The sequence below is a fragment of the Manduca sexta genome, chromosome 13 (assembly GCF_014839805.1).
Source record: "Manduca sexta isolate Smith_Timp_Sample1 chromosome 13, JHU_Msex_v1.0, whole genome shotgun sequence".
Classification (NCBI taxonomy): domain Eukaryota; kingdom Metazoa; phylum Arthropoda; class Insecta; order Lepidoptera; family Sphingidae; genus Manduca; species Manduca sexta.
The window spans coordinates 7,231,516-7,246,764 of NC_051127.1; the positions used below are offsets into that span (position 1 = coordinate 7,231,516).

Consider the following 15,249-nt stretch of genomic DNA (forward strand, 5'->3'; position numbering starts at 1 on the left):
TCTGTAGTACTCAGAAAATATGATTTAATACCACATAACTTTGCCAAATCAGTGAGGTAATAGCGACCCTGCAACCCACGTGGTATCAACACAAATTGACAGAATACGGCAGATTCATGAAATTATGAAATAAAGGATTGTTACTTTTTGCATATCTTCTAAATTAAAACGTAAAGTCCATATTGTATAACAATAACAAAAAAACTGAGTCAAACGCTTAAATAAGTCTAGCACTTCGATCAGTAGCCTAGCTCCTGATGACGAGCTATTGACAGTGCCGCCGGAGGGTTTGTTTGCTCTCCGTCCGAGGTACCGTCGCTGGGCACTCACTCGGGCGACAAACCCAATATTAGCGAACACCGATTCACAGGGTTCGGGTTTTACGATCACACTTCAATACTTTTTTCTCCCTGTTCTCATTCCACTTCAATGTAGAGTTGGTACAATAAATCTTTCTAAACGTGTTGTGCAATAATTTGGTATACTTTTAATGACGGTCTGCCTTGCGTGAACATTAATAACAAATTCTCTGTAACAAACTACTGACAAGCTAACCGTGTTAAGAAAATCCAAGTATTGCACGACATGGAAATCGAATACAGGACTTAGCGATTTAAAGCCTATTAGACCTAGATGGTGGCTTTACATATAAAGCTATTAACTAAAACTTACTTAAAAAAATGTCAAATCATAACGGTATTAATTAATCGATTTAAGATTTTCACTATAAGAAATAATATCCCAAACTATATGGCATAAAATCGTGTATAAAACAGCCGCGTTTTCCCGGATCGGTCCTATAGTTTGCAAAGCGTCCGGCGTGGCTTCATCACAGCTTCCGGACCTTTTCTGACTTCGACAAAACCCGAAGTTAGGGAACCCGTTCGGGAAACGGTTAGTTTTCAGAAAATAAAAATATTTGCTTTTTTTTTCATGTTGATGAGACATTTTTATCTGGTCTCGAGATGCTAATTATTATAATTAATAATTACATTATTAAAATAAACACAAAAATTAACTCACCAGGATAGAAGTCATGCGACTTGGACATCTTCACTCGAGCGCCGGTGTCCTTCTGCAATTGGGCGATGGTCTCGCCACCCTTGCCGATGATGGCGCCGGCCACCATCGAGGGCACCAGCACTTTGAAGTGGTAAGTCGGCTCCACCGCTGCGGGGTAACGGTACTGTTAGCATTGTGGTGGCGTGGTGAGAGTGGTGCGTTTTGGTTCGATTATAAAACATTACTAAGCGGCCTTCTGATTTATTGCAAGAAGAAAAAAACATGATCGAAATACGTGAAGCGATGATCTTTATCTAAAAACGGCTTAGCATATTAAGGATTACAGGTATTAAAAAATAAATACATAATATTCTATTTCTACCTTTAAAGATGACCAAAATAGCCATGAAACAACCAGCTTGATTATAAGAACAACCAAAGAGCTAGCCACCGACAAGACTTCGTACACAATAGTCCTCCAGTGTATAAGGATAATGTTGATGAAATTATAAAGGATTTGACTGGAGCTGAGTTAATTTAATCCGTTAATTGATAGGGCTGGAAAGGGACTCGTAAAGCTTATCCTAATTTATAAAGCATGATGACGCAGGGTCTAGAGACGCTTGTCTGAACGGCAATAACGTTAAAAGGGATGTCAATTAACAAAGGGCCGCGAATATTATAGTGTTTCTACAATTATCACTGGAATGTTTAGTGAAGATGTTACTAGGCTGTGAAATTGTAGTGTTACACTTATTCTCCAGTTTTGTAAGTCATAAGACGATAAATCTGTTTCTCTTTCTGACTCAGAAGATGCTCTAGTTGCAGCCCTAACCCTATAAATGCATTTTAGAGGTAATGTAATAACATAAAATATAAATATTTACCACAAAAGAAATAGTCATTGGAGATATAATCTGATTTGCATAATCCCCACAAAAAAGAATATTAACATTGTAAGGAACTCTTAAGACCGCAATATTTCAATACAATAGTTTGAACCAAAACACATCACTCATAATAATTAATGAATGGGCTTTCATGTATGACAAGAAAATTAAGAAACGTCATGAAATCCCACGATGTGTTACACTGCTGGCCGCCAAGGAGTATGGGTATTGACGACCAGTAACATAGCAAGTAGTGTATGAGTAAGGCGGCAAAACGGACTGCAGAGACACTCGACTGCATGCATCTGCAATCATGATATCCTAGGGTCACCAACTTTTTGTACAGCAAATAAGGTAGAAGTGTGAAATCAGATAATTAAAAAATATGGTTTATGTTTCGAAGTCATCTTTTGTAGTTTTTGCATACATATAAAAAGATTTTAACTTTACAATGAAGCTACTATTTGCAGCAGACAGTACTGTCATAATGAATACTGCAATATAAGCAACCCTAGACGCGAATACAGCAGACTTGCAGTTGACGTCCCGACTGCACGGCAAACTCATGCAGTCCGTCAGTGCCGTGAGTGAGTGTGCAATGTACGTGCCACCTTCGGTTGTGCTATGAGAAGCTATAAACAAACTACGACTTGAACAAGTCGAAGAATGTTTATAGCTCTTAGTCAGTATGACGAGTGAATGTCCAAACGGTTTGGCGTAACCAGGGAAGGAAGTACCTTTATACTCAACCACTTATACTCGATATGGGATCTTAAAGTCAATTAGTTTAACTATGGGACTGATATTGTGTGAATACAAAGTTTCAGAACTATGCATCTCAAATAGTCACTAAAGATTATATTATACTTATTATTTATTTACAAAATAATCACATAAATTTCTTAATTACTTACTATATCTGGTAATTAATATATCGTATGTAAAAAAATGATTTATAGAGAAAATATTTATATGCTATATATTGTCACAAATATTACTCAATTTACTTTACAGTCATAGAAACAGTTAGAAAAAAAAGTCCCAGTTACGCCAACATTCAAACGCAAATCCATTAGTACCAACACATCAGTTGGCAACGCACTGTTAGGTGTGTTGTGTCATTGTTTAGGCGTATCGACATCGATTCATATTTTTAATTTCATGCACAGTTAATGCTATAACTAAACACTGAAGTACGACCAAGAAGAAAATTAACTAGATGATGATGATTTACAAAATCCAGAGCTAGCCTAAAATGTGACTGGCTATAATAACTGCACGTAGACCAAAGACCGTGAGATGACGCCGAGACCGAATTTACCAACACCAATAAGAACGAACAGTCCAAAAATAATGGCTCAGAAACCGATGGCTTCACTATGAACCTATGAAGACTTTGAAGTGGTGCAAATAGGACTGAATGGACCTTAAAAACAGACATTTTTAATGTGTGATTTACGTAATCAGTGATTCATATCTGATAAAAACATTTAACACAGAGAATCTGACTAATACTCTGATTAGCTAAACACCGATTAATGTTTGTTACTATGGCCGTATCTTAAATCTTCCAAACAGTTTTTCGTCCCTATCAGTAAATCATTAGATTGACAAAACAGTAATTCATTTCAACTGATTAAACTCTATAGTACTTACAATACCTATCTCGTAAAGAAAACAAACCCCAAAACTATCACGCAACACATTCAATATTCCACGAGTCGTGTCTTCCGCTTCAAGATTATTGTCACACACGCAACGTTCAAACACGGATCCTTATTCTTACAAACATTTACAATAAAAAAATCTTTGCAGTACCTTTGCCACTAGTAATTGATAGGGTCACCAACTCTGTACGTTTCTGAAATTAACTGCTAGTTTTAAGATTTACAGCAAAGGTGTTTGATACTCTTTTGTAAGACTTAACCTCCCTATATATGTTTTAGTGATATTTTAGGGTATAAGATTTCTGGTTCATTTTGTAGTATTAAATTAACTAATATTTCTAGCTGCCAGATGTTCTTTTTGGCGAGACGTTCATGTCACCCCCCCCCCCCCTCCGAGTAGTGCTTAAGTATGCTTTTTATTACCCCGCTATTTCATAAACTTGGTTAAAATGCGAGCATTCAAAAAATACATACAGAACTAAAAAAAATTAAAGAATTCTTGGTTTCAAAATTCGAAATTCAAAAAGGTAAAACTATTGGCATCTAGAGATATTCTAAATTTTTAAAATCCGTCCAACGTTAAAGTGCAACTCAATTGGAAATACGATCTATGAAGCGCGGTTGACCCGTAAGCGATTGCTAAACCGTTCGTCCTCGCTCCAAAGAAGCCAATCAGTCCAGATGGGAGGGAGCGGCGGGGGCGGCGGCCGGGCCTCCCACCCGCCCCGGCCCGGGGAGTGACCCCATTCAGAGCTCCACCTGTCACTCCTACCGGCGCGATACCATTCATGTCCACAGAACTGTCGCCCATTGTTGCTTTACATATAATATCTTGATCAGTATTCATATTGTAATTCCCATCCCGGCTTACAACCGTATTGTTTGTTTCAGACTGTACTAAGCCATCAGGTACGATTGTTTGGTTTATTCTAATGAGGTATTACATGTATTGTAATTAATGCGTATTACAAGTGTATTGTTGATAGTGACATCGTGATAGTCATTACTCTGTTATTGATAACATACTTAATATTATTCGTTTTGAAAACAATCTTATCATAAGTCGGAATCAGCTCGGTAAAATGTAGGATCACGAGTCACAACTCTACCTAAACATTCGATAGTACCATCGTGTTGTTTTTTAAACTAAATTGAGAGAAAATAAATTGTTGCTAGCTTAACAGATCTTTTGCGCAACACCGCATGTGCCAATATCTACGCAAACAGTAATAAAACAATAAATTATACCGAAACTCACATTTTTCATACTTCAAAAGCACAGTAAATCACTGCAATCAATTCACATCGTCCACAAAGGGAAGCAATTCACCAAACGACGTTGATTTCCAATAATATGCCTCCAAATCTGGGGAAAAACTGAGAGAATTCACGAACAATGCTCGCTTCGGTTCAGTTTCCGAGTCATTTCACAGCTTTAAGCTTTGGCACTGCACCGACGTGTCGTGCCAGGGCAGTGGCCGAGCCGTGCTCTTTTATATGAATTGAATAACGCTTGAGGTTTAGTCCCAGCCTGATAAGAATAAAAGAGTGGCGTCACGAATTCTAATTTCAAATTGAGTAGTATTTTGTTTATAATTTTCAATTTAATCATACGCTTGGGAATGAGATTTAGGTCATGTCCGCACTTGAGTTCTTATCAACAAATTCAGATAACGTTTTCGGCCAAAAAGGCTGTGCCCAAATTTTTATGCTGCAGTTGAGAATTCGTGACCCGCGAATTTGCCGCATCGTGGACCCCAAACCCCGCCCCTAATAACTGACAACGGAAAGGCCGTTGTTTTCAATTAAGAAGTTTATTCCGCTCCCTTTTCTTTTGTAGGGCGTTTTTGATATACATTCGGAACTTTTCTACGCTGATTATACGGACATGGATTTTCTTTGAAGTTGTGTTTTTGAATAAACAAGATATTTTTATTAGCTACATCGATTTTGTTTCATGGTGAAATTTCTATATAATTATGTAGTAAAATGGCGTCAAAGGATTTTTCGAGTTATTGAACATAGTCGGCGATCTATTTTGACTTCAATCAAAAAGTCTATAATGATATCATTTGGCACATGTTGTTGCGAAAAGTGACGTTATAATATTTCGTAAATACTATTTTACCCCCTTTGTCCTGACCACCATATTTCATGACAATTTCATAACTCAAACAGGATCATTAAAATGATTTAATACAATTTAAAATATTGTTGGACGCTATTGATCACCAAATATTTATCTTTGAAGCTAAACGCTTAAAATATTCACATCTTCATACTTATTCTAATACATAACAGTCTAGTGACTGCCTTGGGGTAGTTGTATTGCGATACGACTGCAGTGCTGAGGTCTCGGGATCGATCCCCGGGTCGGGCAAAGTGATATTGCGTTTTCTACTCAGTATCAGCCCGGAGTCTGGAATTTGGCACCGATAAGGCTGTAAGCTCGTTTACTACATCATGGGACGGAATACGCAAGCCCGTAAGTGGGTGTACCAGTTACGCCTCTGCCTACCCCTTCGAGGGCAAAAGGCGTGAGTGTGTGAGATATATACAGTCCATATCTACCGTCCATCCATCCTCCGTTCGTATTACTCAAGCCTGATAACATTTTTATTAAATGTTTAACAATAGCCGCCGGCTTCCATGCCGTAAATCGACTAATATTGATATATTGCTTCGGGCTTTTCTACACAAAGATACTGGTATTTAATAAAAAATATATGGTTCGGTCAATGACGAGACGAGCCTCTCGACGACGTATCTCGTCTAATAGTTATCGTCACTGTCATGAATAGAAGGAAGACGTACTCCTTTGTCCATAAACCATTTCTTTTCTGTGGGTTACAATAGAAGTGACAAACAGTACTTTATTTGTAGAATTGTATTATTTGCTGCAATATGGTAATGTTATATTTCATTCTACATGCTAGAAGGAACACCAACAATTACAAAGCACTGTATGTTATCGCACTACACATGACTTTTATACGTGGACGCTAAAGTGACCCCATTGCATCTGATGGTAAATGGAGTGGGGTCCAATAAAATGTCAAGTAACGAGAGATGATTACCCTTGACACCCGACACAAATATATACACAGGCTGTTCCAGGAACGCGGCACACTTACGTTGGCCTCTATGGTGTGTTTTAATACCACGTCACACTGATTCGACGTCAGTTCTCAGAATACCCAGAAATGACAAATCTGCAATGTCTTTCAAAGGTTGAAGAAGCGATGTAAGCTCTTATGTATAGCTTCAAAATAAAGAAAGAATCCACGTAAATTATTCATTGTTAAAAAAAAAAACAATTTCAAAGTTTATAACATTTATATGTTATGTAGAGTCAGCCACAAAAGTAGCTGAACAAATTTAAAACTTCAAAGCGCTTCTATCGACATTACTCCCTGCGATCAGAAAGAAGTTATTTGTTCTCCGCTGCTAAAAATACTGGTGGAATTAAATCAAATTCACCATAAAAAAAGCATTTTAATGACCTAGCAGAAAAACCACGAGCAAAAACTCTTCCTAGGAAAGAAAACAAGCTGAAACTTAGTTTTAATTACCCACGCCGCACAAAAACTGCGCCAAAGATTAATTTTCATTAACATTTTCCGGAGTCGTGGGAGTCTCCGGGAAGCCATTTTTCTAAGGGTGGGCGTCTCAGCTGATGTATTAATGTATGAATACTTGAAAATGTTATACCAATGCTAATTTGTTGAGTAAATTCAAAAAGGTAATCTTTCGCTAATACCTCTTATCTTTAATGAAAAGTTAATTAGTAATTTCACTTAATAAAATTTACATAGAGACAATATCAGACATTGATTAGTAATTTTGTCACATCAAGGACCTCAAAACCGTATTTATGGTACTCTCGCCCTTACAAACTCTAACAGAGGCCTTTCTACAATTATTAACGCCAATAAAAACTAAAAAGAAATGCATAGGAATGCCATATCCAAGCGAGAAACTTATCACTATGTCATTCTGATACATATATTTGTGTTCTATTGACGTAAACGTTCACAGAAAGGTGACTTGGCGACGACCCCAGGAATGAAACAATTCGCATTAAATTCTGTCGCTTCAGCTCGATCCCCCTGAATCCCGACGGTCAAGCGACCCCTCAGACTAATCCTGATAAGCTGAAGGTAAGCATGGCGTCTGGCCATTTACTGGAAGATTAGATTGTTAACTGTAGCTTAGTCAATTATGTATACTTGGTTTTCATTGAAACTGATTTATGTAGGTAGCCAGTGGAACTACTGGGCATAATGAGACTTAACATCTTATGTCTCAGTAGGGCGAGCGCAGTGGAATATCAAACAATACTTAGTAATTTAAGTTAGTGTTTCTACTGTTTATGGGTAATCGCATTGCTTACCATCAGGCAAACGGCAACGTCGTCTCGTCATTCTAAGCAATAAAAAAAAGGTAGAACAATGATAAAATTTGTGATAAGACTTTTCCTAATTAAGTATGTTGGTGGAAATTGGCCAGTACTCATAAGATAATATAGAAAAATAATATATATCATTATTATATTGCAGCAAATAATACAATTCTACCAATAAAATACTTTTATCACTTCTAATTTAACCCACAGAAAAGAAATAGTCAATGGACCAAGAAATAAATCTCCACACCAAACTACAACTATAACCGCACAGGGTTATAAAAACACCTGCAATGAAACAGACTATGCTTCTGCTACATTCCGTGCCAAGATTCGTCTAAATCTCGTTTATTCTATATAAAATTTGGCGAGAACTGCAAGTCCCCGCGACCATCCCGTATTGGTTGGTTGCCAAAGAGGGATCTTCGTGTTCTGAATTAACCTTCGTATTATAACTTCTGTAATTGGTTTGCATCAAAGTACTCAGTAGGAAAAAAAGGAACTATTAGGAATGATGAAATAGGCCTATTCGAAATACTAGTTTTTTAACAAAGCCAATCTTGCTAAATATATCATAATCTCAGAATATTCTTAGAACATAATACATAAAAAGAAAAAATGTTTAGACTTATTATTCGGTAGATGACTTGTACGCTACACTCATAATGGCAAGGAAACCAAAGAGTACGAATTACATTTATTTTTTTCATTAATATTTGACAGATCTGTTACTCGAACCCTGATCCTCACAACACTCAAGTACGCTACAATCACACTACAGCGATTTCATACAACACAACATTGTTTAGTTGGCAATGTTCATCTTTACTAAAAGTAGATTGAGAATAGATAATTATAAATAGGATTCTAACTTGTCTGTTATGATTTTAATTACTGAACGGATTTAGATGAAATTTGGTATAAAGATATTTTAGACCTGTAGTACAAACTACTTTAAAGGCTGAACTACTAAACCGATTTGGATGAAATTTGGTACGGAGCAAGTTTGAACACCAAAAAAGGATGCAGGCTACTTTTTTCCTTACAAATAGAAATACTTTGGACAAAACCACGTGCATAAGCTAGATCATAAGTATCGTCACTCCCACAGGCTACCGTCAACACAATAAATTACGATGACACTACTGTATGAGCCGACCTTGTTCGCTCAACTGGCCTGTTCCTTCGGACACTATTATTTTATATAAAGTACGGAAATTTCAATAAAACACACTTGCGGAAAGTGGATCGTTGTCATTGTGACCTGAGGTCGAGTTTTATTAATTTGACGTAATAACAATTTGAATTATATAAAAGTCCTATCTCAGTTTTACGATATTTTTTTGGAAATATTGTAATTATTTAAAATAAAAACTTCCATTGGAATAGACAATTCTTAACTATATAGAATTTGGAATTACACTAACAATTAGATTTGCTTGTTTGAAATTTCTCAAAGTCAAACATATTTTTCTATCATATTTAAATTAATTGTCCAACTATCCATTTAAAACTGTGGTCGGCAATGTTTCAAGACTCGTAAAAGAGATAACATGCTACCTATTTTGGCTCACTAAATATCCCATTTAAATAGCTCCAGATATGGAAAAGAGGGCGCATTATTATTTTGGACGAGTTCCCAGTACGAGTACAAACACCTCGCAGCACAACTATGTAAACACTAACAATGGCTAAACTGTGCACTTCAAATTACCAATTAAACCGTAATATATTAACTACACATTTACTACGTTGCTGACAGCACTTGTTAACTTAAATAATAAATAAATAAACTTTGGGCATTAACAAAACGATATCGCAACAAACTATCTTGTATTAACTCTGTATATTCTACGAGACGGTTCTACAAATAATTATAAGATGTATAAGAATGAAAGTAGATTGAGTCAAGGGCGATGATTACAGATAAGAAAAATACATAAACAAATAAGTCAAAAAGATCACTCACATGAGTTTTAAAAAAAAAAAAAAATTTACTTAAATGAGTATTGAATTTTTAACATAGTCACTTTTTTAAAAGGAAAGTGATTTAATTGGCATATTTTATTTACAAATCACACGTATAAATAGACATTTGAATACAATGAGTATTACGTCGTTTTATTCAATAACTACTGCTGTTGTGCATTGGTATTGATATAAAAACAATATACTACAGAATGTGTCTGTCGTTAAACAAAATATTTTCATCTTTATCTCTTTATTATTACGTATACCTACTTATATGGATATTTTAATTAAAAAAAATCTTTATCTTATATCCGTATTTCATGAAATATATATATTTTGGCTTTATATTTATATGTTTGTATTGTTTTAATCCATTGTGAACTCTAATTATAGGGAAAATTATTTATATTTTTAAAGTCAATTAAGAACGTATAAGGCTTCCGAATTACGATATTGAGGATTTAAGTATTAAATGGATAATTGTTCAATGGAATATAAAGCTGAGACAACTTGATAGCTTTGTACATACAACTGTCATTTTTATTTCGTTTGTGTTATACTTATCCTATATTTATGTGATTTAAAAATCGGCCATAAAAATAAAAGCGAATATTAAGTATATTACAAAATGTATTCATAAAACTTAAAGACTGTTAAGTAACGCTCTGAATGAATAGAAGAAACTTGTAAAAACATATGAAAGAGTATTAAACTTAACGGGTCAAAGCTAAGTGCTGTAAATCTTAACTAACACCTTCGCACCGTGGTATTAAAACTTCGTTCATTTACACAAACCCTAAACTCTGTAGAGCAAAGTAAATAGCGAGTGTCGTGTGTAATTAGTGAGTAAAGCCCGCATTACACGTGCCCCTAGTTCATACAGAGGCGAGCTGGAATACCAGATACTAAGTAGGAGAAATTTAATAGTATGTAAGAAAGTAAGTTCGAAGATATTTGGGATGGTGACTTAAGAACTGACATGTAGATTTATTATTCCCAAATATCAATACTTAGCAATACCTTAACCAGATAGGAACAAACACGAACATATATTTATATAGATATATTAAATACCAAAAGGAAATTTGATTTTATAAATACAGGAAAACCGCAATGCAGTAAACTATTCCGCGAATAGTAACATCTAAAGAAATCCTTATGATATGAAATAAAAAGGGTTTTTGTGTCCATGAACTTATATACATAGCAGTAGTTTTTATGTCGAAAACCCACCCATAACACACCAGCAAAGAACTGTAATATAAATATTAAACCCGCATCAAACTAGAACTAAACAGATATAAATATAATTCTAAACGACATAAATATGGTAAGAAATAAGTAAAACTGGTATAAAAGCTAGGGGTCGTTACGTATACTTTCAGGCTGGCTTCATTAAAAAAATCAGGCCGAGCACGTCAAAAACGAATAGTGCATGCCGGCATACAGCATAGTGCATGCCGGCATAGAGGCATAGTGCAAGCTGGGCGTTTCATCTGCCACTTCCGCGGGACTTCAAATTACGGCCAAACCCTACGAAACATAAATATATTTCAGATCAAATGATCTGATATATTTCCTGTACATTTAGTTAAGAATTTAGTGCCAATTTAGACATAAATCTTGATAAAAAAGACATTAATATTTATCACTTGTTTTGTGTTTTCTAAAAATCTACATTATTAAGTAAATTATTAAATAAAAAATCTAGTGCGAGCCAAACAGAAAAGATTCTCAAGTCCCAGTAATTTTATTTCTAATATAAACAAATGAAATTTACTTTATAAACCTCTCAGCCAATTTCGCTTCACAAATTCCAAATTCCAGGACACTTTAAAGTCCCAACTGAACGCCTGTCCAAACTAGGACAACTGTAAAGTAGGTCGTGCGGCAGCCCTACCTAGAGAGCACGTGTAGTGAACGATGGCAACATGCCATTCCATTGTGACGTCATAACTATATTTCTATTAATGTAATTATAATGTGTACGATTCCATATCGATTATCTATTGAGGAAAAAACCAGTTGTGAGAAATCGATTATTGGTAATTGAAATTCTACATTCTTTGGAAGTTATATTTCAAGTTTACATTATATTGTTTCCGATATTACGTAATTATTTACGTTGTTAATAATAAATATGTAATGTGTTTAATAGCGTATGTCTGATGTAAAATTCGATGTTTAATCTAGATAAAAGCCTAGGTCAGGTTTCAGGGTGAAACTCGTCAAATATTATGTCACGCGACTTAAATGTGATTGATTAATATGTGTGTAAGATATAGCTATAATATATTACAATAAAATAAAGTTACTTGACATTTCACAAACATTACTTCTTATTTCTAAAGGAGTAGAAAGAGGCGCATTGCACCCACTTCCCGCCGTGTGTATTCCATCCCATGATGTGATAGGGGGCAAGGCTATCGCCATATCACGCATAAATACCTGACTCCGGACGGATACTGAATAAATATCCAATATCACTTTGCCCGGCCCGAGGATCGAACCAGAGACTTGAGCATTGCAGTCGTATCGTAATGCAACTACGTCATCGGGGCCTACAAACAACAATAACTTGTACATAAACAACTTTCATCTAATACCTACATAAAGAACAGCTTTAATCCCTTAACATCAAAATCCCTTAATTCTAAATGGCAGATAGATAATATGAACTCTAGATACAAAGTAAATAATGAAGATAACCGAACATCTTGTTTACATTTTATGCAACTTGCACCTGTGTACGCTTGCGAGGCACGAGCATAAAATTTTATGACATATTAGATTTTTCATTGTACCCTTACTTTTGATACTGACTCCATTTGCGTTTAAAACCAGTAGCTTTCTATTACTAAAAATCATTCCAAAATCCAATCACTAATGGCCGAAACTAACTTGTCCAAAAAAAACAAACACTTTAGTTTTGTACTAGTTTATGTCCACAACTCCGGGGGATTGAAAACAGTTAATCCGTAATAAAAGTCCTGTTTTATATTTCCCCGGTATGAAAAGTAGTCTATAGTACTCAGGACTAATGTACCTTTCTATTAGTGAAAGAATTTACACAATCAGTTCAGTAGTTCCAGAGATTAGCCTCTACAAACAAACCCAAAAACTTTCCCTCTTCATAATATTAGTATAGACAAAGAAGACTCCAGAAGTCTGAAATGAGAGATGTAAGATAAGAGCCAGAACTCCGTACCGCATACCCGCGAGTTTGAAACTCTGCAAGACAAACGCAATGCGACAATACTAACTGTACAACACTCTGCATCTTGTAAGTTGGTAATGACGCAACGTATAATCACGTCGGAGGATTACTCGTACTTTCTCCGTAACAGTCACGTTTCGCTCAAGGACCAGGTTGTAAAGTTTATTTATTAGGCATTAGGTCTCCCTTATGCGGATACGGGTAAGGTCTAATTCTAGCTTGACTAGTACTGTATTGTTCTATTGGAAGGATATGGTTGTTAGTAGACATTTTTTTGCAATTAAAAATAGTTCTTAAAGATCAGTTTTTGGTCAGCAGTAATGCTTATAATCATGGGGGGGCTTACCCGACTCTTTGAATTAAAAAATTTTTTCTATCTGTATAATATATAAAATAACATATCTTTAGAATCTATACTAATACATAAATCTAATGAGTTTGTTTCTTTGAACGCGTTTATCTCAAAAATCACCAAACCGATTTGGATTTACATTTATTATAATAAGCTACATTACTTGAATGGTATGAAGTATTTCACGCGGTCGGAGCCACAAGCAAAAGCTAGTAACAAATAAAAACAATCAATTATAAAAACGCAAGTCATCATTTCTTTCACTATTCTTTATTCTTTAAACTTAATACAAATAACAATACGTTGGTTCAAGGTAATTAACAACTGGGTCGGTTGATAATATAATCATTTCGATATGCCAATACCGAATCAATCGACCGTTTGATATGAAATTTGCAATACTGAAACCGCATTCAGCCATCGTAGGTTTTGAACGAGCGCAATATGATTCAAGTCTCTAAGTGCTGTTTTGAGCTGCAATAAATCAAATCTTCAAATCTTTCATTTAAAGTCAATTGTAAAAGGTTATGAAACTGCTAAGGAGCCGGCTTCAATTCCTAGAACGAGTACTAAATACATGTATTGTATGGGTTTTTTTTTGTACGGACATGCCAAAGTGACCACTGCACCTGATGGTAAGTAGAGCGGGGTCCAATAGAATGTTGACTAATGAGAGGATTACCCTCGACAGCCGACACAATTATGCCGGCTTGTTGGAGCCGGATATATACTGACTGATCCCGGAACGCGACACACTTATGTGGACCACTAGGGCGGGTTTTAACACCTTCGGTGGTCGATATCCGGGCTGATATAGATCCTACCACCAGCAAAAATGTAGGTAATAAATTAAATCTAGGCGCGATATTTTCTAAGTCGCATCTATCATAATATAACGGAAATATGTTTACAAGCCATAAACAAGCTTAAATGCCTACACCTTCAGATAAAAGCGTGAACATATCCAATTTTCGGCATACAAAGAAGGATGTGCCTAGTTGAATTCGTTACGAAACATAGGCAATTTAAGAGCAAAGTAAAAGGATCCTCCATGATGGTCAAAGCAACTTGCCAAATACCGTCAATTGGGCCTAAAGGTCTATAAATAGTGCAGTATTGGTAGTGAACGCGACTGTTCCTTTACATAGAGAAGCACCTTCTTGCAATTTCGCTAACAATAAGTCACTGGGAAACAGTGGCGAAGGATGAAATTATCTGAAAGGAACCCGACACAACATATATTTAGTAATTTTAAGTTTTATTTTGTTCTATGTTTTAATAATGTTTATGATTGTTTTGTTTTTTGTTTTATACTTAGTTGTTTTTTTTTTCATTTGAAATTCATGATAGTTACCCCACATTGTCGCATTGGAATACTTCATTAATGATGTGTGTGAGAAAAAAAAATGCGGTTTGCAAATCGTTCTAATTAAACAAAAAAAAAAAGCTTTGTTTATCACGTAGGTTAACAAAATTGCACTTATGACACGTCAAAACAATGTATAGGAATAATTATTATTATTTCTAAACAACAATTAAAATTACTTATTATATAACTATGGACATTTTAAATTAGGGATAAAATTTATAAGGAATAACAAGATACAACCAAAGTAGCTAGCTCGGGCTGGCAAGTGATAATTGAAGTAGTAATAATAATTAGATAATTCATAAATTACGAAAGAGAAGCCGGCTGGAGTCGATTATATGGACCCTTGACCACTTTTTATTACAATCAAACGTTA

General features: G+C 35.3%; 1 protein-coding gene across 4 annotated transcripts in view; it reads right to left on the reverse strand.

The window, feature by feature from the left end:
- Window positions 1–15,249, reverse strand: part of LOC115449470 (RNA-binding protein Nova-2) — a 93,171-nt gene that overhangs the window by 49,586 nt on the left and 28,336 nt on the right. For all 4 annotated transcript variants that reach the window (XM_030177318.2, XM_030177332.2, XM_030177309.2 and 1 more), the window contains one exon: window positions 1,024–1,170. In XM_030177318.2, the coding sequence (XP_030033178.1) occupies window positions 1,024–1,170 (147 nt within the window). The remainder of the gene's footprint in view (window positions 1–1,023; window positions 1,171–15,249) is intronic.